General features: G+C 45.0%; 1 protein-coding gene across 4 annotated transcripts; it reads left to right on the top strand.

The window, feature by feature from the left end:
* Positions 1 to 15: 15 nt before the first annotated feature.
* Positions 16 to 25,660, top strand: ZNFX1 (zinc finger NFX1-type containing 1). 4 transcript variants are annotated; one of them, XM_027623594.2, is made up of 15 exons: positions 16 to 499; positions 1,781 to 1,898; positions 2,468 to 2,582; positions 5,192 to 6,991; positions 11,368 to 11,499; positions 12,808 to 12,956; positions 13,783 to 13,932; positions 14,989 to 15,103; positions 16,392 to 16,642; positions 18,148 to 18,287; positions 19,324 to 19,478; positions 19,826 to 19,971; positions 20,764 to 20,874; positions 21,192 to 21,287; positions 22,146 to 24,587. In XM_027623594.2, the coding sequence occupies exons 3-15, from the start codon at positions 2,522 to 2,524 to the stop codon at positions 24,585 to 24,587; spliced, it is 5,748 nt and encodes a 1,915-aa protein (XP_027479395.1). In that variant the 5' UTR covers positions 16 to 499; positions 1,781 to 1,898; positions 2,468 to 2,521. The 4 variants fall into 4 exon arrangements, with proteins under 4 accessions (XP_027479395.1, XP_027479393.1, XP_027479394.1 ...); XM_027623592.2 differs by having other exon boundaries at positions 2,428 to 2,582; XM_027623593.2 differs by lacking the exon at positions 1,781 to 1,898 and having other exon boundaries at positions 2,428 to 2,582; positions 22,146 to 25,660.
* The last annotated feature ends 880 nt before the right edge of the window (positions 25,661 to 26,540 follow it).

Below are 26,540 nucleotides of genomic sequence, written 5' to 3'. Positions count from 1 at the left end.
CGGGTCCCCCGGGGCTTGTCGGCCTCGCCGCCATGTCGCGCTTCGCACGCACTAAGCCGCCCGCCGGGTTCCCCCTCCTCCGGGGCGGACTGAGGCCTAAGACGGCCTTGAGCACTGTTAACCCTCCCCCCGCAGTTCCCTCCCCTCATCCGCGCCCGCCCGAGCCCGCCGGTCCCGCCGCCGGGGGGAGCTGAGGCGACGCCAGCCGGTCCGCCAGCCCCGGCCCAGCCTGAGGGCGGGGGCGCCGGCAGTGCCACAGCGCCCGGCCCCCCCCGCTCGCAGCCCCGAGGTCCCCTCCTCTTTCCCCCAGCCCAGGTCTCCTCCTCCCCGCCACCCCAATTCTCCTCCTCCTCCCGGCCGCCCGCCCGGCCCCTCGCCCCGCCCAGTGTCTGCGGGGAAAGGAAACCGAAAGTGCGCGGCGCCAGGCGGGGCCGCGGACCTTCCTGGGCCCGAGCACCAGTGCGAAGGCGGCGGCTGGGAGAAGACGCGCCGGAGCCGGGTGAGTGACCCCCGCCCCGCGCCCCGGCCCCGCACCTGCTTCTGCCCGCCGCGACCCCCGGCGCCCGCGCCGCCCGCCGCTGCCTCTGCCGGCGCTTCTCCCCGGCGCCCCGTACTCGCCTCAGCATCCCTGCCGGCTCCTTAGTACCCCGCCATCCCTTCGGCGCCCCATCTCCCCATCATCCATCTCAGAGTCCCAGGTGCCCCCCTCAGAGCCCCATTGCCCTCTCGGCGCCTCCATCGCCACCTCTACCTCTGACCCCCTCAGCTAGTTCTGCCCCCCACCCCCATCTCTGCCCTCGCTTTCTGCCCCAGCCGCCCCCTTCATCTTCGTCTGTCCTTACCTGCCATCGCCTTCTTTCCCCCCAGCTTTAGGAAGCACCCTCAGCACCTGCACTCCCCATGCCTACTTAGAGGCGCCCCCCAGCTGAGTTCAGCCCGACCCTCTTCTGAAGGCCCCCCTACCTCCCCTGCCATTCCCGGCCCAGCCTTCATGCTACCCACGTGGCCCTGACTCCCCCTCAACCCCCTAATACTTCCATCAGGACCCCCTGGGCTCCTTCCTGGGTGCCAGGGATTCCTCCATCCTTCCTTCTGCTACCCTCTAGGGACCCTGGAGAATTCCCCTGATACCCATCTCTGGCTGCGCGTTTCAGTCTCTTCCATTCCCCCCACGCTGGTAATTACCATTCTCCTCTGATTTGACCCCTCTACCGGCTTGACCCTCACTGATTTTCTTCTTCCTGCCCTTTTAGGCCTTCAGTCCCAAAGAGACCCACTTTAGTCTGCCTTTTTTCCATGGCATTTCCTGTGCTCTTTGCTCCTCCCTTTGCTTTCTTTTTTGTTTTTTCCCATTTCTTTTATCCCAGAAAATTTCTGAGTTTCTATTTTAGTATTTTTCAACAAGAGAAAGAAGGCATTTTCTCCTCAGATTTTTTTTTTTAAATTAAGGGAAAAAAAAAACCAACAAAAACCAAAGTACTGAATCTGCACTTGAGAGCTAGGTTTGATACGGTGAGGAAAGAGATTCACCCACAATATTCCCAGCAGGAAGGAAAAGGACTCCTTTTTCTGATGAGGGTAAAAGCTACTCCTTATGGAATGCCAAATCTATTCACAGTTTCCAAGTATGAATATTTTAAAACTCAGTGAGAGGGACAGTCTCAGAAATCCCTTTGCTGAGGACTCTGAGTCACCCACTCTTTCCCTAGCCCCAGCTCATATGATGTGTGTGAGTTGTACTAAGAAGTTCCCTTAAAGGGGCTTCCTCTTCCTCTTACAGGATCACTGTCAAAAACCTTCAAGGTAGAAGAAAGGGGAGAAGGAAAGAACTACAGATTTCTAGCTGATCCTGGGGAAACAGCATCCTGTAGAGGCTAAACCTCTGGTTATTGAAACATGTAATTTCCTTCTCTTGATTCAGTAGAATAGAGGGCTTAATCAGTTTGGCTGCATTCCAAAGAATAGGATAAGGGATAACTACTTACTGATTATTTTCAAACTACAGAATACTGTAAGCTGTAAAATACTGTATAATAGAAATGCTGGGTGGGATGGTGAATGCATCATTTTTGGATTAACAGAAATGTACTAGTTTCTGTCCTGGAAACAATATTTGTCTGCTTTATGGGAGAGGAAAATGAAACCTAGCAACTGATTAAGTAACTTGACTAAAAGCATAAACCAAATAGTAGTTTTGAATGGGAATTGATAATTCTTTCTACCCCAGTGAAGTGCAGGGGTAAAGAGAAGGGGAAATTTGAAATCATCTAAATTGTGAACTTAACATTTTATATCATATTTGGGCATTCACAGAGTTGAACACTTGTGCCCATGATTAAATCTGTGTTTAACTCTTAGTTAACAGATCATTAAGATGTAGAGGCAGAAGGACTGGCTTGATGCTATTTTGGGTTTTTTTTCTGCTAGATGCTGTATTTCAAGGACCCTGATCTCTCTCAATCTGCAGATTTCCAGATAACTGAAAGTAACGTGAACGTGAAGGAATTCGGGTAACTCAGACATGGAGGGCAGAAGACCTTGCTTGGAGGGCAGGCCGAGGAATCCCTATACTAACCACAGAGGTGAGCAAGATTTTCTACCTAATGGGAAGGAAATTGAGTTCTGTATGAATGAGCAGGCCCACCTAAGATTGACAGCATCTCTCAAGTAAAGAATGACTTATTCCTTAGCCATAGCATGAATGACTCTGAAAAATAAATAGCCTTCTCTTTTCCCTAAGAGAGCTGGTGAATGGGTACAGTTCACTTTAACAAAGGTAGTGATAAGGTGTCTGAATTGGAAATAACTGGTTTAGAGTAACACCACCCAGTAGAAAGATAATCAAGTCAAAAATGTTATCTTTAATTTTCTAGTAGCATCATTAAAAAAAGCAAAAAGAAACAGGTGAAATCCGTTTTTGAAATTTGTTACTAATTTAATAAAATTTAACACCTATTTAAATAAGTATATCCAGATAATGTCATTTTATTGCAATAATTGAATACATATATTTTATTATCATAGTACTTTAATAATTTCCGTATTTTTACCTGTTCCCCCAAATTCTTAAATATTATCATGTTAAGGTGTTATCAGTATAAAAAAATTTTAATGAGATATTTACCCTATTTTTGGTATTAAGTCTTCAAAGTTACATGTGTTGTTTTACACATCTTAATCAGACTAGCCACATCTAATATTCTTAACATTCATACATGGCTAGTGGATATGTATGTGATAACATGTGTCTAGAACCCTAGTCACCAAAGCAGTTAGTTCCGAAAGCATCACTACTGCTATGATGATTGTTTGCTTAGAACTTTCTAAAACAAAACCAAATGGATTCTTGGTTTTCCCTAAGTTTGCAGTATGTCATCTGAGTTTAGCTGTGGAACAGATGAGAAGGAACTTGAAGTTTATTTTATGAGCTGCATGACTGTTGGAAGAATGTGGGAGAAACAATACAATTTTTCATTCTTTAAAACATCAAGTTTTATTAGAAGGAAGACTTTCTTCTGATATTTTGAGGGTTTGAAAAGTAAATAAGTAACACTTATAAAACTTAGATTTCAGTAATACAGTATTTATGTTTTATCAAATGTTCCTTTATGTTGTCACAATAAAATTTCCTCTACAAAGTGCAAAACAAAAAATGTACAAAAATGGATTTAGCATCTGATGTCATGAAATGGTACAATCCTCTTGACTATGATGTGTGTTCATAACATTTTTACCTTCACAGCATTGTATACAATCTTATTTTGTTGTTTTTAAGTCTCCAAGTAATTCTGCTAAGTTGGGTCAGCTCTATCAATTTTATAGGAGAGGAAAGTGAAAAAACTGGGCTTGGGTACATTGGCCAAGTTACTTAAATGTGTGGCAAGGGGCACCTGGGTGGCTCAGTTGTTGGGCGTCTGCCTTTAGCTCGGGTCATGGTCCCAGCGTCCTGGGATCGAGCCCCACATTGGGCTCCCTGCTTGGCGGAAAGCCTGCTTCTCCCTCTCCTTCTACTTATGTTCCCTCTCTTGCTGTGTCTCTCTCTGTCAAATAAATAAAATCTTAAAAAAGAAATGTGTGGCAGATTAAGGAAAACAAGTTCAGCTTTATCCACAGGGTGATGTTAACTTTCATGTGTGGATTGGGTGTATCTCCTCCCTCCCCCAACAACTTGTCTGAGGGTTGGTAGTAGATAATACTATGTGGATGAACTTGTGCTTCGGAAGGGAGAAGAACTTAAGTTTCGTTTTTGAGTTTCCTAAAACAGAAGTTCAGTTTCATTTTTCAGTTTCCTTTTCAACATATTAATTAGCTCAAAAACATTTTGGTAAAGGAAGCCCCACCATCCCCTTTGCCATCTGATGCTGGACAAATTTCAAGAAGCATTTCTCTTGTAACTTTATCCCACTTGATGACTCTGTCGCCTGTGACATAATTGTTTAGTGGTAGAACCAGTGACTCTAGAAGTCAATAGGGTATTCCCAATAGAAAAGTATTATTAGTGCTGCTAGTAATGAGAACTTTTTATGTGTCGGGTACTCTACTAAGCATCTTATAAATATTTAATCTTTACACCCACATAGATACTTAGGCATAGAGAAATTATGCAACTTGGTTATATAGTGAGGAAGTATTGAGGATGAGATCTGACGAGATCTGTTTGGCTTTGGAACTCATGCTTTGGCAATCATTTGGTATTGGCAAAAAACTAGAAGCAATGAGCTAATCTTTTTGACCCTCCGAAACAATCCCAGCTTATGAGGACTAAATGAGATACTGCAAGTATTTATTCTCTAGCATGTATTAGGCACTCAACAAATGTTTATTCCTGTTTTTTTAAGTTTTAATTTATTTAAGTAATCTCTACATCCAGAGTGAGGCTTGAACTCAGGACCCCAAGATCAAGAGTTGCATGCTTTTCCAACTAAGCCAGGGCCCCTGGCCCCAACAGATGTTTACTCTTTTTCCCTTTTGCATTCTCTGAAAAAACAATGTTTTCATAATATATACAGCAGCCGTAGTAATCTATTTTACATTTATTACATGGCTTTTTAGGAAACTTTCTCTGCAAAGAAAATCTGAGTTCCTTAGTTGTTTTCGAAAATGAGAGTCTTTCCATTGTTGTTCTATTAGATTTCCTTGGACCTTTGTTTTTGTGCTTACCCAATATTCCCATTGTGTTTATGGCCTGTAGATGATGAATTACCACCAAGAGCTAGAAATCAGGCCAATAACCCACCAGCCAATGCTCTCAGAGGAGGAGCCAACCAGCCCGGAAGGCAGCCTAGGGCCACCAACCAAGCTGTTCCTGTACGGCAGAGAGAAGAAAGGTTTGGAGCGATGGGCAGGAACCCACATCAGGGAAGGAGAAGCCATGAGGGGCACACCAGTAATGAACCTAGAGGCCAAAGACATGGTCAGGAAAATGATGCTAGGCGGAGAAATGGCAACCAGGAGGGAAGGAATCACAGACCACCATGGTCTGATGAAAACTTCCAGCAGTGGCGGACCCCCCACCAGAAGCCTTCAGAACAGCCACAGCAGGTAAAGAAACTGGGCTACAAATTCCTAGAAAATCTTCTGCAGAAAGACCCTTCTGAGGTGGTCATCACTCTTGCTACAGGTGTAGGGCTGAAAGAGCTCCTGTCTCATTCTGGTATGAAATCCAACTTCCTTGAGCTCATCTGCCAGGTTCTTCGGAAGGCTTGCAGTTCTAAAATGGACCGCCAGAGCGTTCTCCATGTCCTGGGTATACTGAAGAACTCCAAATTCCTCAAAGTCTGCCTGCCGACTTATGTGGTAGGGATGATCACTGAGCCCATCCCTGATGTTCGAAACCAGTATCCAGAACACCTAAGCAACATCATCTCTCTCCTCCAGGATCTTGTAAGTGTCTTCCCCGCCAGCTCTGTGCAGGAAACTTCCATGCTCATTTCCCTCCTGCCAGCTTCTCTGAATGCTTTGAGAGCCTCTGGGGTTGACATAGAAGAGGAGACAGAGAAGAACCTGGAAAAGGTGCAGACCATCATTGAACATCTGCAGGAAAAGAGGCGAGAGGGCACTTTAAGAGTGGACACCTACACATTAGTGCAGCCTGAGGCAGAAGACCATGTTGAGAGCTACAGGACCATGCCCATTTACCCTACTTACAATGAAGTACACTTGGATGAGAGGCCATTCCTTCGTCCCAACATCATTACTGGAAAATATGAAAGCACTGCTATCTATCTGGATACCCACTTCCGACTCTTGAGAGAAGATTTTGTTAGACCCCTACGAGAAGGCATTTTCGAACTTCTCCAAAGCTTTGAAGACCAAGGCCTGAGGAAGAGAAAGTTTGATGACATCCGAATCTACTTTGATACCAGGATTATCACCCCCGTGTGTTCATCATCAGGCATTGTCTACAAGGTGCAGTTTGACACAAAACCACTCAAGTTTGTTCGCTGGCAGAATTCCAAGCGATTGCTCTATGGATCTTTGGTGTGCATGTCCAAGGACAACTTTGAAACATTTCTTTTTGCCACTGTGTCTAACCGGGAGCAGGAAGATCTCTGCCGAGGAATTGTTCAGCTCTCCTTCAATGAGCAGAGCCAACAGTTGCTAGCAGAGGTCCAGCCATCTGACTCTTTCCTCATGGTGGAGACAACTGCATACTTTGAGGCCTATAGGCATGTCCTGGAAGGACTCCAGGAGGTCCAGGAGGAAGACGTCCCTTTCCAGAGGAACATTGTGGAGTGTGACTCTTATGTGAAGGAGCCACGGTACTTGCTAATGGGGGGTAGATATGATTTCACTCCCTTAATAAAGAATCCCTCGGCCACTGGAGAATCTCTGAGGAATGCTGAGGGCTTGAGACATCCCAGAGTGAATGTCTTAGACCCCAGCCAGTGGCCTTCAAAAGAAGCCTTGAAGCTGGATGACTCTCAAATGGAAGCCTTGCAGTTTGCTCTCACAAGGGAACTGGCTATTATTCAAGGACCTCCTGGAACAGGTAAGAGAATTTTTCAGACCACATGACATCTGCCCTATGAGATAGGCAAGGGAGGCTTGACTCTAGGTTTCTAGAGTATCTTGATTAGAGACATTCTCCTAAAATGGGCATTAGACTTATCTATAAAGTAGCTGTTCCTGGTGATTTTCAGCGGGCATCCATTGGTATGCATAGTAATCAAAATCACAAGGTTAGAGAAGACTCCTATGGGGTCAGACTTAGGAAGATGCATGACCTTTGCTTCATCAAAGGCTATGTTAATTTTTATTTGGTTTTATATTTATTTTTTAATTTTTTAAAAAATTTTATTTATTTGAGAGAGAACAAGCAGGGGGAGGAGCAGAGGGAGAGGGACAAGGAGACTCCATGCCAAGCACAGAGCCTGACTCGAGGCTCGATCCCACAACCCTGAGATCAGGACGCAAGCCAAAATCAAGAGTCGGACACCCAACTGACTGAGCCACCTAGGTGCCCCTGATTTTATGTTACTTTAAATAATATCAAATACATAATAACAGCACTATGTGCCAAGTAGTGTTTTAAATGCTTTCCATGTATCAACTCATTGCATCTTCAACAACTCTGAAGTAGAAACAATTTCCATTTTACAGATGAAAAACTAAGGCAAAAAGAGGTTGAATAATATGTTGATATTCATACAGATGGTAAGTGACAGACCTAGGACTTGAACTCAGGCGTCTGGCTCATCTTGTCCTGGCTCTCCTATCTTCCACACCATACTTCTCTTGGCTCAGAGCCTGATGCGAGGCTCGATCTCAGGAACCTGAGATCATGATCTGAACTAAACTGAGAGTCAGACGCTTAACTGACTGAGCCACCCAGGCACTGGTGGAAGGTTCTTTCTGGTAAGAAACACTTATATAATGGGAAAATATACATAATTAAAGAGATACTTTCAAGGCTTAAAAAAAAAAAAAGAGGGGTGCCAGGGTGGCTCAGTCGGTTAAGCGTCTGCCTTTGGCTCAGGTCATGATCCTAGGGTCCTGGGATCGAGTCCCATGTCGGGCTCCCTGCTCAGCATGGGGTCTGCTTCTCCCTCTGCCCCTCCCCCTGCTTGTGTGTTCTCTCTCTCTCTCAAATAAATTTTTTAAAAAAGAGGATGTATCAGTTTATACTTCCACCAAGAATGAACTAGTGTTCCTATTTCCTTACATCCTTTCCGATCTTGTTATCAATCTTTTTTGCTAATCTGCAAGGTTAAAAATTTTGGCCCATTGCCTGGGTGGCTCAGTTGGTTCAGCGACTGCCTTCGGCTCAGGTCATGATCCTGGGGTCCCGGGATCGAATCCCACGATCGAGTCCCACATCGGGCTCCCTGCTCAGCAGGGAGTCTGCTTCTCTCTCTGACCCTCTTCCCTCTTGTGCTCTCTCTCTCTCTCATTCTCTCTCTCTCTCAGATAAATAAATAAATAAATAAATCTTAAACAAAAATTTTGACCCATTAGTTTTTATGTTTTTGGTTTAAGATTTATTTATTTATTTAGAGAGCACATGGTTGGGGGGGGCAGAGGGAGAGAGAGAATCCTTAAGCAGACTCCCTGCCAAGTGCAGAACCCAACATGGGGCCCCAGTCCTAGGGCCCCAAGATCATGACCTGAGCCAAAATCAAGAATCAACTGCTCAACTGACTGATCCACCCAGATGCCCCTATTTTTAGTTTTAATAAAAAATGGTTCAAAGTTTTTAAAAAGTCTCCTTCCTCTTACCATTCCACTCAGTTCCCTTTCCTAAAGCAAACAATGTTATTTTCTTATTTTATCCTTCCAGAGATATTCTATGAATATTCAAGCAAATGCGTGAATTGAATATATTTATTACCCTTTACTATTTTCCTTTCTTTGTTTTTTAAAGATTTTCTTTTTTTTTTCTTTTTTTTTTTAAGATTTATTTATTTTGGGGAGATTGGGAGAGAGAGAGCAGGGGGGATGGGTAGAGGACAAGGGAAAGAAAAACTCAAGTAGACTTCATGCTGAGCACAGAGCCCAATTCAGGGCTTAGTCTGATGACCCTGAGATCATGACCTGAGCTGAAACCAAGAGTTGGATGCTTAACCAACTGTGCCACCGAGGCGCCCCTTAAAGATTTTATTTTTAAGTAATCTCCACACCCAATGTGGGGCTCGAACCGACAATCTGAGACCAAGAGTCACATGCTTCACTGACTGAGCCAGCTCCTCGGCACCCCACCCCTTAACTTTTTTTTTTAACCCACTGTGCTAGAAACACTCCTGTGCATGTTGCTTTGTCCACTTATAAAATATCTTGGTGATCTTTTCATATTGGTACATAAGTAGTAGCTCTTGTTTATGACTGCATAATATTCCATACAGTGGACTAATCTAACCAGTCCCATGTGGAAAGATTTATTAATATAAATAATATTTCAATGAATAGCCTTATTTGTGAGTCATTTCATATGCAAAAAAATAAATGCAGAAGAGAAATTCCTAACTTGATCAAAGAATATGTAAATTTGTAATTTTAATAGATCTTGCCAAATTGCCCCCTGGAAATGTGTATCATAGTGGTTAATATGTATTTGTTTAATGAAGAATGAGATTAAATATCCTTTCTTGAGTTTATTAGCTATTTATATTACTGCTTCTGTGGATTGGCTTCTTTTCAGATGGCTCCTTACTGATTTGTAGGAGCCATTTTGTCTCAAAATCTACATGTTACAGATAATTTCCCTTAATGTTAATCACTTGAAGTAGGACTTTAGTTCCAAGTATAGTAATAATTTCAGGCTTGCTTAAGTCACACACCTAAATGGTTACTAGGAAAGAGCATACCTGTGAATATGAGGGGGAAGTAATAAAGGGAGTCATTTTTGAGGTGGAAATCTCAAAAAGTACCCATTCCAAGGGGAAGGAAGTAGGAGGAGGAGATAGAGTAAATATTGAATTCTAGAGATTTTCTTTCCTCTTGAGGTATCCTTATCTGTCCAGTCCTGTAACCAGATACCTAGTTTTCCTTTTCTGCTTCCCACCCTAGCCAAACCATCATCAAGTTCCAATCGATGTTAACCTCTGAAACTTCTCCCCAGTCTGCCTCCTTATGTCTACTGCTGAAGCCAAGCCTCGGTCTTTACTTACCTGGAAGATGGCAGCCCCATCCCTATTCCTTCTTGTCCACTCTTAACTCAGTTTTCACTTCCCCAGGGAAGTCTCTTCTAACCTCATTGACTAGGTCAAAATCCCAATTATTTTTTTGGGGGGTACCGTGTATTTCTCATTTCCCACCTTTATGATTTTACATTTGTTTGTGTGATTAATATCTTTTTCTTCTGCAAGTCTGTACATTCCAGGAAGATAACCGTGGCTGTTTTGCTCACTATTGAATTTCTTGCACCTAACCCAGTGCCTGACATGTATTAGGCACTCAGTACTTATTATTTGAAGGAAAAAAAGGAAGGAAGAAATTGTTATTTATCTTGCTATACTGAAATCTTTGATTTTCTTCTATTGCTTTCTCACTTTGAGTTTTTCCAGGACAGTAGCTACCTTCTCAGCCTGATACAGAGTAAGAACTTAGCTGTTGGTAGACTTAATTTTTGGCCATTTATGAATGAGTCTGTAACTCTAACTTCAATGTTGATTTCTTTGAGTTTTCCCCTCCTATCACAAAGGCAAGTCTATTGTGATATATAGAAAGCATTTCTAAATAATTTATTGCATGAGGGTACTGGGTAAAAAATACCTTACAGTTGTGAAAAAACATCTTACAGCTGTGAAAAAAGAGACAGGGGAGGGGGGATTCTTTTTATGTGCTGATGGAGAGCTATCTCCAAGGTACATTAAGTGAAAAAAGCAAGATGTAGAATCGTGAAAATAGTCTGCAACTATTTCCATTTAAAAAGGAAGGCTAGAGAAAGACTGTGTTCTTATTTGTTTGCATTTGCATAGTATGACTAACTCTAGAAAGTGACACAAAAAACTGGTAATATTGATTGCTTCCAAGAGAGGAACTGGGTGACTGGGGGCAGAAGAGCATGGGGGCTTTTCATTATATACCCATTTGTGCTTCTTGGATTTTAAACAATTTCAGTTTAAATTTTTTAAAATAATAACTTGCTGGGGCTCCTGGGTGGCTCAATATTAAGCGTCTGCCTTTGGCTCAGGTCATGATCCCAGGGTCCTGGGATCGAGCCCTGCATCAGGCTTCCTGCTCAGCGGGAAGCCTGCTTCTCCCTCTCCCACTCCCCCTGCTTGTGTTCCTGCTCTCACTCTGTATCTCTCTGTCAAATAAATAAATGAAATCTTTAAAAATAAAATAATAATTTGCTGTAAATAATTAATTACTCCTTTTAGGAAGTCTTTAATTTTTTTTTAACTCTCCTGTTCCCTTGTTTTCTAGGCAAAACCTATGTGGGTTTAAAAATTGTTCAGGCGCTTCTAACCAACGAGCCCGTCTGGCAGATTAGCGTCCAGAAATTCCCCATCTTGGTTGTATGCTACACTAATCATGCTTTGGACCAGTTTCTGGAAGGTAAGTCTAGGCAAAATTGTTCTCCATCAAGACATTTATAATTGAACTATCAGCAACTTCAGTAGCTTTTTATTGTCTTTGAACTAAGTCCATAGTCCTTTCTGTGACCTGCAAGGCTGTGTGTGGTCTGCGCCAGCCTAACTCTGAACAGTATCTTCTACCTCTTCCCTTGTTCTCCCTAGCTCCAGCAACACGAATTGTCTTCAGTTCTTCCAGCTTCTCCCTTGGACCATGCTGTTTTCCCCTCCCTAGAAGGCACATTTTTCTCTCTCCCACTCTCTCCATCTTGACCTCATCTAGCCTGGTTGGCTCCAATTCATTCTTCAGGTGTCACCTTAAATCTCTCTTCAAGTAGACTCCCAATTGCCCCCAGACAAGGTTAAGTCTCCTTTTGTATTTTTTCTTCAGAAATTTAATACGTATGTAACCATTTATTGTGTGTGTTTTTACCCTGGACTCTAGTAAACACTGAGGGATGGTCCCGTTTCTTGCTATATTCACAGATTCTGGCACATACTAGGTACTCAGAAAAATACTAATTGCATTAATGAATGAATAAGTATATGTTTTTCATTTTCCTTATAATATTATTTTCCATTCTATATCTTCCTTTAATCTAGATTAAATCTTTTTTATTCTTGGGATCTTAGTTTAAATATTAGACCCTCAAGAATTAGATCACTACCCACCTAAACTAGGTAAGGTTCCCTGTTACATACTTACAGCATCATGGGCTTATAGTCTTTACTGTACCTATTGCTATTATGATAAACTGTTTAATGTGTATCTTCTCTGCCAGACTGCGAGACATGAGAACAAATTAGGAACTGAGTCTTAAGCTATATCTTAAGAACCTAGTACATGCCTGGCACACAATGACCAATCAGCGAATACCTGTAGAGTGAATAATAGAGAACATTTACTAAGTGCTTGCCTTGTGCCAGGACCTGCCTGGGAGCTATACAGATGCTCTCTCATTTATCCAGACCATAGCCCTATAAGGAAAGTATTTCTGTCTTCAAATCACAGATGAAGAACTGGAGCTCAAGTTAAATAACTTGCCGTAGTTTATATAGCAATAGTGGTGAAGTCAAGATTTGGGTCCCCAGTTGTCTGATTCTAAAACCTATGTTCTTAAGCACCGCACTACTGCTCTGCAGGTCTTTCCTCTCTGGGGTAGATTCCTGTAAGCACCAGTTTGTTCCCTAAGGGAGCAGCTGTGACAACATCCCAAACACATAGAGCTCTCTCCTAAGAGAATCCAGCATAGCTCGTCTCACCTCTGCTGTGCTCCGCCTTGCTCCACAGGCATCTACAAGTGTCAGAAGACCAGCATTGTGCGGGTAGGTGGAAGGAGCAACAGTGAAATCCTGAAGCAGTTCACCCTGAGAGAGCTGAGGAACAAGCGGGAGTTCCGCCGTAGCCTCCCCATGCACCTCCGGAGGGCCTACATGAGTGTGAGTTCCGGCTGGGGCTATCCGAGGTAGTTCAAGGTGGAAATATGCTAGAGAGCGGTGTCCCTCTGGGTACTCGGTCCAGGGACTTTAGGGAGGCACTCTACAGAGTGGTGAAGGACCCCGGTTCCTTCCAACAGTCCACTCTGGTGGTCCCATGGTGTGACCTTTGCCCTCATAATCAAGATGGAGAAAGGACAGAAAGGGCACACCACCCCTCCCAACCCCTGCCAGGACCTTTTAAGGCCACTTCCCCAAACCACCAGCAGCCCTAGCTTACAGCCCATCTTCTAGCTGGGCAGCAGTGTACCCAAACAAAACTCTGAGTTCCTATTACCAAGAAAGAGAGAAGTGTCTGCAACAGTGTCCTTGGTCTGTTTTTCTCTTGTATTAGTTGTTTCCTTTTCTTTTTTTTTTTCTTTTTAAAGATTTTATTTCACAGAGAGAGACAGCGAGAGAGGGAACACAAGCAGGGGGAGTGGGAGAGGGAGAAGCAGGCTTCCTGCTGAGCAGGGAGCCCGATGTGGGGCTCGATCCCAGTACCCTGAGATCATGACCCGAGCTGAAGGCAGCCGCCTAACCAACTGAGCCACCCAGGCACCCCAGTTGTTTCCTTTTCTTACTGGTTGGCAGGAGTCTTTTAGACATTTTGGATAGTAATCCTTTGGTTTTGAGACCACAATAATGTGGTTGGAAGTTGGTTTGTTGACTGGTCTATTTATTCTCTCTTCTTGCTGTTCCTGTCTTAGCTTTATTTTGTCTCACGGCAGGAACTGAATTCAGGGATGATGGTACTTCCTCATCATTTCTTTCCTTCTGTTCTTGGCAGATTGTGACACAAATGAAAGAGTCAGAGCAAGAGCTTCATGAAGGGGCCCAGACCCTGGAGTGCACCATGCGTGGTGTATTACGGGAACAGCACCTGGAGAAATACATCTCCCCTCAGCACTGGAAAAGCCTGATGAATGGACCAGTACAGGTAGGGGTCATCCTGAGGGCTCTAAGCATCTCTCTTGCCTCAGTACTTGGAGCAAGTCTCCAGCAGAAGCAGCAATCCAAAACATTAGCTGTTTTGATAATCTGTTGCTGCCATAATGTGAGAAGCACCTTTTCAGGAGGAGAGGTTGCTGAGTATACTAGTCAAGTGCAAGACAAGGCTCTGGAGCCAGCTTGTTGGATATGAATCTTGGTTTTATTCTAGGCAGGTTATTTAAATTTCTGTGCCCGCTTCCTCTTTTATAGAGTGGGGATGGTAATAACATTAAGTTGAATCATGTGAAATTGCCAGTATTTGTAAATTTGACTTGCAAAAATGAGTTTCTTAGATCAATGTAATTCTTATGGGATTGTTATTTGGATAAACAAGTTAATATTTGTAAACCACTTAGTTTAATTAGTGTGCTATAAGTGAGTGTTAAATAAAACAAACAAAATTATAACAAGGCAACCTAGCACATCTAGAGAGCCTTGAAGTCAGCAGACCTAAGTCATACAGATGGACTTGTGCCTTGGCCAGTGTGTTCCTCAGGTCTCTCAGCAGTCAAACGGGGGTAATAACGCCTGCCTTCAAAGGATATTCTAAGGACTAACTGACATGATTTCTGTAAAGTGGCTGGCCAGGAACCCAGTGAAACGGTAGCTCTCTTATCAATGAGTTGTTGACTTCTAGGGTTACATACCCAGAAGTCTGAAGGGGTCAGTCAGGATCCATAAATGACTAACAGGCTAGATATGAGACATTGGAAAGTAGCGAGGGCTTGGCGGACTGGAAAAGAAGTGATGGCAGCCCACTTCCAGCCATTTGTTGCCATTCTTGAATGCAGGCTCATTGCTGCCATAGATCCCGATTTTATCGAGAGAGGAAATTTTTATTTTTAAAATTCTATGCAAGTCATATTTAATGATCCAGTTGCCCAAGGGTTGCCAACTTACACCCTCTAAATTTTAAGGGAACTACTTTTGATCCTTCATGAAGTCTTTCCTTTTACACTGGTTGTCATAGAATTCTTGTGACTGATAATTATTCCTTCCTCAGGATAGCGAATGGATTTGCTTCCAAGGCTGGAAGCATTCCATGATGCTGGAGTGGCTGGGTCTGGGTGTCGGCTCTTTCACCCAAAATGTTGCTCCAGCAGGACCTGAAAATACAGGTAAGAATGCATGTCTACCTAGAATCACATCTTAAGGTGGAATATGGTAAAGACCAGAGAGTAAAACTCAAAAGTAATACCTAGAATGTATAAAGAGCAATAATCAACCAGAGAGAGACAAATAATAGCTTGATAGGAAAATAGATAAAAGACATTTTACAAGCACATCACAAAATAGGAAATTCTAATGGTCAGTAAACATACAAAGAGTGCTCATTAGAAATGAGAGGAGCTAAAACCACAATGAGATGCTTTTATGCACCAGATTGGCAAAAATTCTGAAGTTTGCTATAATCCCACACTGATAAGAATGTGGAGCAGTAGGAATTCTGCTAATGGGGATATTAATTGGCACAACCACTTTATAATAATAGAAAAAGTCAAATAGAAAGAACTCAAATGTTCATCAACATTTGTACAGCAGATGGATCAATTACTGTGTCCATTCAGATCATGAAATACTTTACAACAACGAAAAGGAATGAGTCACAGTGTATATATGGCAATGTATGAATCTCAAAAACAGGCTGAATGGAAAAAGCAAGCTGTAGGAAAATATACACAATATTATTCCTTTGGTATAGAGTTCAAAAAAGTAGGGGAAAAAAAAGCCAAAACTAGATGATGTGTTGTCTAGAGGTGTGTATTTATTATATATATGGTAAAGTTATTTTAAAAGAAAGGTGGGGAGCAAGGGATGAGCAATAAAATTCAGGTTAGACGGGCCCCTGAGGGTCATCAAGAAATGGGTGATTTGCTCCTTAAATTGGGTGTGAGGTACCTGGATGTTCATTTTATGAACTTTTATTATCTTTTAAATTGCCCATTTACATTGCATATCTCTTGTGTATTTGACATAAGTAAAACCTTTCTTAAAAAGGGATACCTTTGGGGCGCCTGGCTGGCTCAGTTGGTTAGGCGTCTGCCTTCAACTCAGGTCATGGTCCCAGAGTCCTGGGATCGAGCCCCATGTCCAGCTCCCTGCTTCGCAGGGAGTCTGCTTCTCCCTCTCCTGCCCCTCCCTCTGCTCCTTCTCTCTTTTGCTCACTCTCTCTCAAGTAAATAAATAAAATCTAAAAAAAAAAGGAATACATTTATATGGTATTTAAAAATATAACGAAAAAGTACCTAAGTCTCCCTCTGCTAACTCTCATGTCCCCCAGTTTCACCTGCTAGAGGTAACCACTTAAACCCCGTGGGAGTGTCTTCTTGCATCTGAGCTCTTGTAAGTGCCCTGTGCTGTTGTTTGGCTCGAGTCTCACCGCGGTCCTGCCCGCTCTCCTCCTAGCCCAGGCCGAAGGGGAGGAGGAGGACGACGAAGGGGAAGAGGAGGGCTCGCTGATCGAGATTGCAGAGGAGGCTGACCTCATTCAAGCCGACCGCGTGATCGAGGAGGAAGAGGTGGTGAGGCCCCGGCGGCGGAAGAAGGAGGAGAATGGGGCAGTCCACGAGCTGGCTAAAGTGCTTTTGGCCATGAGACTGGACAACTATGGCCCTGGGACAGCAGCTGGGCAGGAGCAGACTGCAGGAGAGTGGGAGGTAAACTCACCTGCTTGTGTCCTCTGGAAGCCCTAACAGAACGGGGAATGGGAGTTCAGCTACTACTGCCAGCTGGGTGGGGGTTAAACTCTTCTGAAAGGGGCCTGAGAACAGCTGTTGTGATTAGAACTGCAGCCCCTTGTTTTCACCTCCTCCTATCACAGCAGTGTATTCACCTTGTCCTCACAGTTAACTTAATTTGCCTAATTACAACCTAACCATAGTATAAGATGGGTCCAGTTCCCAAGAGTATACAAATTATGTTCTTTCAGAGGGGCCTTGGCAAGAAATTCCAACTTAGAAAAACAGGTAACCAAATGCCTCTCTTGAACTTTTGTAAAAATGCTTCACATGTGGGTCAGATCAAACATGACCTCAGTGCTTGGTGCTTTCGTGGATATTATCTTCTCAAGTACAAATAAGCCTATGAACAATACATTAGGACTAGAGAATTCAAGTAAAGCAGAATGAAGCAAGCTGCACAGCCTGGATGGAATACTCAGCCTTCATTCACCCTGGAATTTGATGTTTTCCTTCAAGCCAGAATGGTGTATGAACACCCACACTTTCCCTCTGGTCCTTCCTTTGGTAGAACCAATTGGTCCTCGGAATTTACCATGCATTGCTATGGCAGTAGAGGACCAGATACTCAAAATAACATTTTCTGACCTCCACTGATGATTTAATGGACTTTCAAAGGCAACTTTTGAGTAGATGCAATTTTCACTCAGCTCCTAGCTTTGAACCTGATCTTCTAGTTCAGTTCACCATCACTGTATGTGATGGATGGAGCCTGATCCCAGCATGTGGAGTTACGGATTGGGCATCTCTCTGCCACATGGCCTTAGGAGGAGTTGATTTGTTTGGTTTTGAGGTGGGGGGAAGGTACATAATACTGTGACATTCATCTTTCATGCCAATCCTTCTAAAGGCTCATGGCCTCAGACTTAGTACAGAGCCAGGGGAGAGTACTTTCCCCTAAGTGTTGCCTTTCACCCACTTGTTGAAGGTACTGTGATGGCGTTAAGACCATCTTAGCAGGCCCTGTACGACATTCAGCAAGACTCAGTGTCTACTACTTTGGTGACGTGTTTTAGGAATGAGAAATACAGTGTGGTCAAAAGATGTTCAGTGATAACTAGCATCAGCAGTATTCCAAGTGCTTTCCATGTATTTATTCCTTCGGTCAGTTCAGCAGCTCTGTGAAGATGTACCGTTATTATTCTCTTTATAGAAGGGGATGCTGAGGTACATAGAGGTTGAGTAACTTACTCTAGGTCCCACAGTTTAATAAGAGGTAGATGAGGCTTTGAACCCAGGCAGACTGACTCCAGAGCCCTCATTTAGCCACTCTGCAGTGGAGTATGTGTTGGGAGAGGGTGAGACAGAGAAGTTCTTCTGAGGTGGCGGCTCCCGTCTTTATTGTGCTCTGGCCTGCACCTTGGTCTTAGAACTGGGCCCACTTCTGCTCAGATGGTAACTCTGGCTGGTATTGATGTCCACAGACCCAGCGCGGCCAGAAAAAGAAAATGAAGAAGAAAGTGAAGGTTGAACTTCGCAAACTGAACACCATGACTGAGGCTGAGGCCAATGAAATCCAGGATGTTTGGCAGCTGGACCTGAATTCTCGATGGCAGCTATATAGGTATTATGCCCACTCCCCACCCCCGCCCCCCAACCAGTTCATGTAATTTCCCCAAGGGGTTCTTTTTCTGTTCCTGGAACATAACCCCCCTGTTGTTCCACCCCGACCTTCAACAGTGTTAACTGATGATTGGTTGAAAACCCCCCTGAGCTGGGTGCTAGGGGTGCAGCCATGGGATAAAAATGACACTCGGCTCTAGCCTTATAGAGCTTACAGTCTATCCAGGGAAACAAATCGGTTAATTGCACAAATAAAAAGTTACAAGTGGACATAAACACTAAGAAAGAAAGGAGCAAGGAGTGCTAAGGATATTAACAGGGGATCTGAGCTGGTCTGAGGTATCCAGGAAAGTGACATTGGAGGCAAGAGCTGAAGGATTAGGAGACATTAGCAAGACCAGCAGGGAATGGGGAGCAGATGAAATTATGGGGACCACATGCATAAAGGCTTGACCTGGGAAGGAGTATGGCCGTTTGAGAAATGGAAAGAAGGCAGCCAGCATGGCTGTGTCTCAGAGCAGTGGAAAGCTAAGTCAGAGAGGTGGGCGGGGGCCTGACCGCAAGGCCTCACGGAGCAAAGATGAAGAGCCTGGATTATCAAAAGCCACTTTTCAAAGTGTATTGAAAAGCCGTTGGAATGTTTTATAGCAGAGTAGTGTAGTGATATGATTTGTTTTATTTGTAAACCAAGACTGGAGAATTAGGGGAGGGGACTCAGGCAGGGATGGGGCAGGGAGGATTTATGAGAAATTCTTGAAGCTTTTGAAGTCCCTTACTCTCTTCTTAATAATTAACATCTATTCTTTATCCTACTCCCCTTCTTAGCTCCTGGCCACCTATGTACACGTCTCTGCACATCTTTTTGTTGGGCAAGTTGGACTCTTGGGTCCCAGTAAACCTGGGTCTCTTCTTCCTCTCTCTCTCTGGTCTGTAAGCTCCTCAAGGGTCTAGGTTCCACTTTATACACACTGAAGAGGGTTCCTCCACCTTTTCAAAGAGCACACATCTTCCTCTTTCTGGTCCTTCACATTCTCCAGGCTGTGGCTACAGATGTACCAGGCTGACACCCGCCGAAAGATCCTCAACTATGAGCGCCAGTACCGCACATCAGCAGAGCGAATGGCGGAGCTGAGGCTCCAGGAAGACCTGCACATCCTGAAAGATGCCCAGGTTGTAGGAATGACAACCACAGGTAGGAAAGCATGGGGAACTCTGCCTGATCCAGCTGTTCACTCCTGATGCCAAGCTCCTCTCAGACTAAGACAGGTAAAGAGGAGCTTCTTTAGTAGTTTAGAGGGAAAAGGCCATGAGAAGCTGCTGAAAGCAAGCTGTGTTTAGGGAACTGATGGTGAAATGTATCCATTTATTCCTGCTGCATTCGGAACCCCAGCAATGACCAATACGGGTGATGCTCTGGAGATCACCCAGCAGCACTTGTTCTCTCATTCAGTGGTCAGCATAGCCCTGGTGAATGTGAGGGCTCAGTTGTCACAGGGTCCAGTGCTTGAGCTCAGGGAGCCTCTTCTGTCTTGACTCCAGGTGCTGCAAAATACCGTCAGATTCTACAGAAGGTGGAGCCTCGGATTGTCATTGTGGAAGAGGCTGCTGAAGTCCTCGAGGCCCACACCATTGCCACACTGAGCAAAGCTTGCCAGCACCTCATTCTGATTGGGGACCACCAGCAGGTAGGGCAGGAGCCCCTAGAAGATGAAGAGAGAGGACTGAGGGGTGCACTCACCAGTCCTCAAGCTTAGTGGCTTTCTATGATTCTTTCCCTCACCTTCCACATTCAATCTAAGAGCAAGTGCTCTTAGATTTGGGGTATATTTCAGAGGTAGTGTCATTCATTTTATCTCTTTTCTCTGCTACTTTTATAATCTACATTGGCCATTAAGTGGACTATTCAAACAGTATGCTTCCTGTTCCCCTACTTCCATTTTTGCTTTCCTCTAATCCATTCTTTATAAAGGAGCCAGTGAATATTAAAAAAAAAAAAAAAATCAGATCATATCACTCTACAGTTTAAGACCCTCCAGTGATTTTCCATTGATTTAATATAAAAATCAGGCTTCTTAAAGTGGCCTACAGAGGCAAATATTCTCAGGTACAGCCTGCTTCCCTGACTTCTCCTATCACCATCTCATTTGCCCACTGTGTTCCCACCCCTGCCCTCCTCCTGCTTCCTCTCATGGTTTGCTTTTCAAATGATGGGCAGCTTCTCCATGCTGACATCAACTCAGATGTCACTCTTTAGAGAGGCCTATTTAAAGGAACTCCTCCCCTGAGCACTCTGTCACATCACCCGTATTTCTTACCTTCATGGCCCTTGTGGCTCTTTATGCTTAGCCTGTCAGTACTTAGAATAGTGCCTGGCACACATAAGGCACTTAAAAAAACATTTTGATGAGTGGGTGGGTAGGTGGGAGGATGAATAAAATATGTCAATACAGAGTCCTCAGACTTGTTTCTTTTCTCAGCTGCGCCCCAGTGCCAACGTGTATGATCTAGCCAAGAATTTCAACCTTGAGGTATCCCTCTTTGAACGGCTGGTGAAAGTAAACATTCCCTTTGTCCGTCTGAATTACCAGGTGAGAAGCTGAACTTTTATTATTACCTCCAAAATGTCTAGGAGAAGTCTCCTGGGAGTGTACCAACTGCCAGTAAGAAAGTCTCATAAAAATAAAACTGGTTTAATAATGCAGTGACTGTCAGACTTCCTTTCTGTTTCAAAATACCACAAGATCAGCCTGTGTTGAGTTTCTGTTGGATAAAGGAGTTGTTTACATTCTGTTCTTTTCTCCCTATTCTTTTCACGTTACCTCAAGGTTTTGCACCAGCAACCTAGTCTTTAGAAAACTTATTCTCTGCCCATGTTTCTAATGACATATAATATATCTTGTTTCAGCACCGCATGCGCCCTGAAATTGCCAGGCTTTTGACCCCCTACATTTACCAGGATCTGGAGAATCATCCCTCTGTTCTCAAATATGAGAAGATAAAGGTGAGTCTGCCCTACCTGATCTTTCTGTGATGCTCTCAACAACCTAGAAGGCTGTATTTCCTTAGGATGGAAAAGGGTTTTCAGAAGGGACTAAAGCCAGCTTTTTTTTTTTTTTTTTTAAGATTTTATTTGAGAGAGCATGAGCACGAGCGGGGGGGGGTGGGGGCAGAGGGAGAGGGAGAAGCAGGCTCTCTGCTGAGTAGGGAGCTTAATGCAGGACTCGATCCCAGGACCCTGGGATTATGAGCTGAGCCAAGGCAGACGATTAACCGACTGAGCCACTCAGGTGCCCCAGAGCCAGCTTTTTTAAAAGCTGGTTAAGGGGAGAAATAATAGAAGTTGAGAGATAGAGACGTGAGTTTTGAATCCCAGCTCTGCCACTTAGTAGCTTTGTAACTTTTCAGCAAGTTATATACCATTTCTGAGTGTCAGGGTCTTCTGTACGTTGAGAATAATGGGTGCTGCCTCATTATGTTATTGTTTTGAGGGAAATAATGTGTGTAAACCGGTCAGCACGGCGGAGTGCTTGTAAGTTAGTTGGTCCCTCAACATCTTCATCATCATCAGCTGCTGCCTATTTCCTGGACTATAATAGTTGGATTGTGGATGGCTGTTTTAAATATTTATATCAAACAAACGTATTAAAAACTAAGACGAATTCTTTATCCATTTCTCTACTTGCCGTGGTCCCAAAAGAAAGCACATGGTGATTGACTCCAAAATTAAAGATTGTGGTACAGAGTATACAAAAAGCCTTGCAAGGTCTCTCCCTGGAATAGGGCCAGTGGCCAATACATGTGAAGATAGAAAAAATTGCATGAGTGAACCTCCTAACATATCACTTCTTTTCCTTTCTAGGGGGTCTCTTCCAACCTTTTCTTTGTGGAACACAATTTTCCTGAACAGGAAATCCAAGAAGGCAAAAGCCACCAGAACCAGCATGAGGCTCGCTTCGTGGTAGAACTGTGCAAGTATTTCCTGTGCCAGGAGTACCTGCCCTCCCAGATCACCATCCTCACCACCTACACTGGGCAGCTCTTCTGCCTGCGCAAACTTATGCCAGCCAAGACATTTGCTGGTGTCAAGGTCCATGTGGTTGACAAATACCAGGGGGAAGAGAATGACATCATCCTCCTCTCATTAGTGCGGAGCAACGAGGAAGGCAAGGTGGGTTTTCTCCAGATATCCAACCGCATCTGTGTGGCCTTGTCCCGTGCCAAGAAGGGGATGTACTGCATTGGAAACATGCAGATGCTGGCCAAGGTGCCCTTGTGGAGCAAGATCATCCATACTCTTCGAGAGAACAATCAAATAGGCCGCACGCTCCAGCTGTGCTGCCAGAACCATCCCGATACCCACACCTTAGTATCCAAAGCTTCTGATTTCCAAAAAGTGCCCGAAGGAGGCTGCAGCCTACCCTGTGAGTTCCGGCTAGGCTGTGGGCATGTCTGCACCCGTGCCTGCCACCCCTATGATTCCTCACACAAGGAGTTCCAGTGCATGAAGCCATGCCAGAAAGTCATCTGCCAGGACGGGCACCGGTGCCCTCTGGTTTGCTTCCAGGAGTGTCAGCCTTGTCAGGTGAAGGTGCGCAAAATCATTCTTCGGTGCGGCCACGAACAAATGGTTCCTTGTTCAATGCCTGAGGCAGATTTTTGCTGCCAAGAGCCTTGCCCCAAGGTTCTGAAATGTGGACACAGGTGCAGCCACCCCTGCGGTGAAGACTGTGTGTGGTTATGTTCGGAAATGGTCACCGTGAAACTCAAATGTGGGCACAGCCAGCGGGTGAAGTGTGGTAACGTGCAAGACCTCAGGTATGACCTGCCAGTCAAGTGCACCGCCAAGTGTGGCACCATCTTGGACTGTGAGCATCCTTGTCCTGGCTCCTGCCACAGCTGCTTCGAAGGGCGCTTTCATGAGCGCTGTCAGCAGCCCTGCAAGCGCCTGCTCATCTGCTCACACAAGTGCCAGGAGCCGTGCCTCGGCGAGTGCCCACCCTGCCAGCGGACCTGCCAGAACCGCTGTGTCCACAGCCAGTGCAAGAAGAAGTGTGGGGAGCTGTGCAGCCCCTGCGTGGAACCCTGTGTCTGGCGCTGCCAGCACTACCAATGCACCAAACTCTGCTCTGAACCCTGCAACCGACCCCCATGCTACGTGCCTTGTACTAAGCTGCTGGCTTGTGGCCACCCCTGCATTGGTCTGTGTGGGGAGCCATGCCCCAAGAAGTGCCGTGTCTGCCACCAGGAAGAAGTCACTCAGATCTTCTTTGGCTTTGAGGATGAGCCTGACGCCCGCTTTGTGCAGCTAGAAGACTGCAGCCACATCTTTGAGGTGCAAGCCCTGGACCGCTACATGAATGAGCAGAAGGATGACGAAGTTGCCATCAGGTTGAAAGTGTGCCCTATCTGCCAGGTGCCCATCCGTAAAAACCTGCGCTATGGAACCAGCATCAAACAGCGGCTGGAAGAGATTGAAATCGTCAAGGAAAAGATTCAGGGCTCGGCAGGGGAAATTGCAGCCAGCCAGGAACGACTTAAGGCCCTGCTAGAGAGCAAGAGCCTCCTCCATCAGCAGCTTCCTGAAGACTTTGTGATGTTGAAGGAGAAGCTAGACCAGAAAAATCTGTCCGTGAAGGACCTCGGCCTTGTTGAGAATTACATCAGCTTCTATGACCACTTGGCGGGCCTGTGGGATTCTCTGAAAAAGGTGAAGGTCTCAGAGCAAGAGAGAGTGGGGATTCGACTACAACAGGTCCATGAGTGGCTAGCCAAGAAGCGTTTGAGCTTTACCAGCCAGGAGCTGGATGACCTCCAAAGTGAAATCCAGAGGCTCACGTACCTGGTGAACCTTCTGTCCCGCTGCAAGATAGCAGAGGGGAAGATGAGAGGTAGCACAGCAGAAGAGGTCTACAGTGTCCGGAAGATCCTTGAGAAAACATGCAAGTTCACCCAGGAGGATGAACAGCTTGTGCAGAAAAAGATGGAAGCTCTGAAAAACACCCTTCCCTGCTCTGGCCTGGGCATCTCAGAGGAAGAACGAGTGCAGATAGTCAATGCTATGGGTTTTCCTCGTGGCCACTGGTTCAAGTGCCCCAATGGCCACATCTACGTGATTAGCGATTGCGGGGGAGCCATGCAGAGGGGCACATGTCCTGACTGTAAGGAGGTGATTGGGGGCATAAATCATACCCTGGAAAGGAGCAATCAGCTTGCCTCTGAGATGGATGGAGCCCAGCATGCTGCCTGGTCTGACACGGCCAACAACCTGATGAACTTTGAGGAGATCCAGAGGATGCTGTAGGAAGATGGCACACCGCTGCCTTGTGCCTGGCCACCTCCCGGCTGGGGTCGGCTCCCTCTTGAGGGAACCGAAGTTTGTTTTTATTATTGTCCTTTAGTCTTAGCACCTATTTAAGGATCCACTTTTAGGGGTTGCCCACATTTGTTTCTAGATTTCCCCTGCGCTAGAATAAGCACTTTACCTCCAAAACTGAGAGCAAAGTTAACAGATTTCTTCTCTTTTTTTCTCCTGCAAGTTAGTGGACAGGCTCCCTGGAGCACGTTTGGGGCTTCCACCTTGAGCTACCTGCCGGTATCCCTGGGTCCTGACTCAGTCAGATGTTTTTTCTGCAGTGCTCCGGGGGCACAGAGTATGAACTCAGTGAAGCAGACTGAATTCTAATTGCCAGGCCCTAACTTGTAGACTAATTTTAATTCTAATAAACAGAGGTCCAGAGGAGTTGTTTATGAACTGCTTATCCTTTCAAGGAGCACAAAAATCCCTCCCACCCTCCTCCTTGGGCACCCTCACTCCCGGAGACGGAGGCATGTGATAAGGCAAAGACTTCAGTGACTAACCCTGACCCAGTTACATATTCACTGAGAGTGGAAAAGTGTGACTACCCACAGCTGGGGGCTTATGCAGCAGGCCCAGGCTAACCTAAGGAGTGATTCCCCAATACCCTCTCCTATGACTGGCACTTTGGGATGGTGGAGGTTTGTCTGCAGGAGGAGGAGTTCAGTAACAGTGCTGGTTCCCCAGGGCCCTGAATGGAACTAAACTTACATTTGGTACCAGCAGCACCTATCCAAAGTGTGACCCTTTGTCCCAACACTATTACAGCTTTCCGTGGGCAGGGTTAGCATGCCAGCAGCTTCTGCAGGCCCCAGACCCATGCCGGAAGCCAGCCCCCAGGCCTGCTGCCTGCATACATTTTCCCTCAGTCCAGTGTTCCTAGAACAGACACTTAGGCATCTCAGGTCTTTCTAATGTTGGTGAGAAAAATGTCCTTTTCCTATGTATGCATATTCTTTTTTGTCTTTACTATGCACTTTAGCCTATAAAGCCAATTAATAAAAACGATGATTGAGAAATTTCAGTGGTCCACATTTGTCGTCAACTGTTAGAAGCAGCTCGGACGGCTTGAGACTGAGGATGCAAACGGAGGCACTGCCTACAAGGAGGCCAGTCCTGTTTCTGTGGTACAGGGTTTTTATTTAGCTGGTGAGTCATTTTTACTCAAGGTAAAAAGAATTTTTTTTTTAAAGATTTTATTTATTCATTTGAGACACAGAGATAGCATGAGCAGGGAGAGAGGGAGAGGGAGAAGGAGGCTCCCTGCTGAGCCAGGAGCCCAATGTGGGGCTTGATCCCAGGATCCTGGGATCATGACCTGAGCCGAAGGCAGACGCTTAACCATCTGAGCCACCCAGGCGCCCCAAGAATTTTTTTGTATAAAAAGGTTTAACTTGAAGTTTCCTTCCCTAGAGACAACTCTCTTAACAGCTTCCTGAGTCCTCCCAGCGGTAAGCTACGCACATGCAATGTATAACCCCTTAAAAAAAAAAGTACACAGTTCTGCACTTGGCTTTTTTAACCTAACAACCTTAACTTCGAGATTTGGTTTAGATTAGATTAGAATTCGATTTCTGTAAGCAGATAGACACAATGAGTCAGCATACTCCCATGATGCAGGTATGCTGTTATTTACTGAAATGGAGCCTTCTGTTGACGACTGTTAGGTGCAGCCTAAATGAATACCTTTGAACACATTCTTTTAATGTCAAGGGTATGTGCTACTGGGTAACTATTACAGTTTTTGAGCTGGTGGGGGCGGTGTATGTACTCCTTGAAATTATATAGGACAGACTACAACCATAACAATTTTCTCAAGGGGTGTCTCCTACCTTTCATCTCGTTGTCAAAGGAACCTATGATTCAGAAAGGATGAGAACCACACTCTACAGGGTAAAA

Source organism: Zalophus californianus, chromosome 8, assembly GCF_009762305.2.
Source record: "Zalophus californianus isolate mZalCal1 chromosome 8, mZalCal1.pri.v2, whole genome shotgun sequence".
Taxonomy (NCBI): domain Eukaryota; kingdom Metazoa; phylum Chordata; class Mammalia; order Carnivora; family Otariidae; genus Zalophus; species Zalophus californianus.
This window is presented reverse-complemented; position numbering and strand designations above follow the sequence as displayed.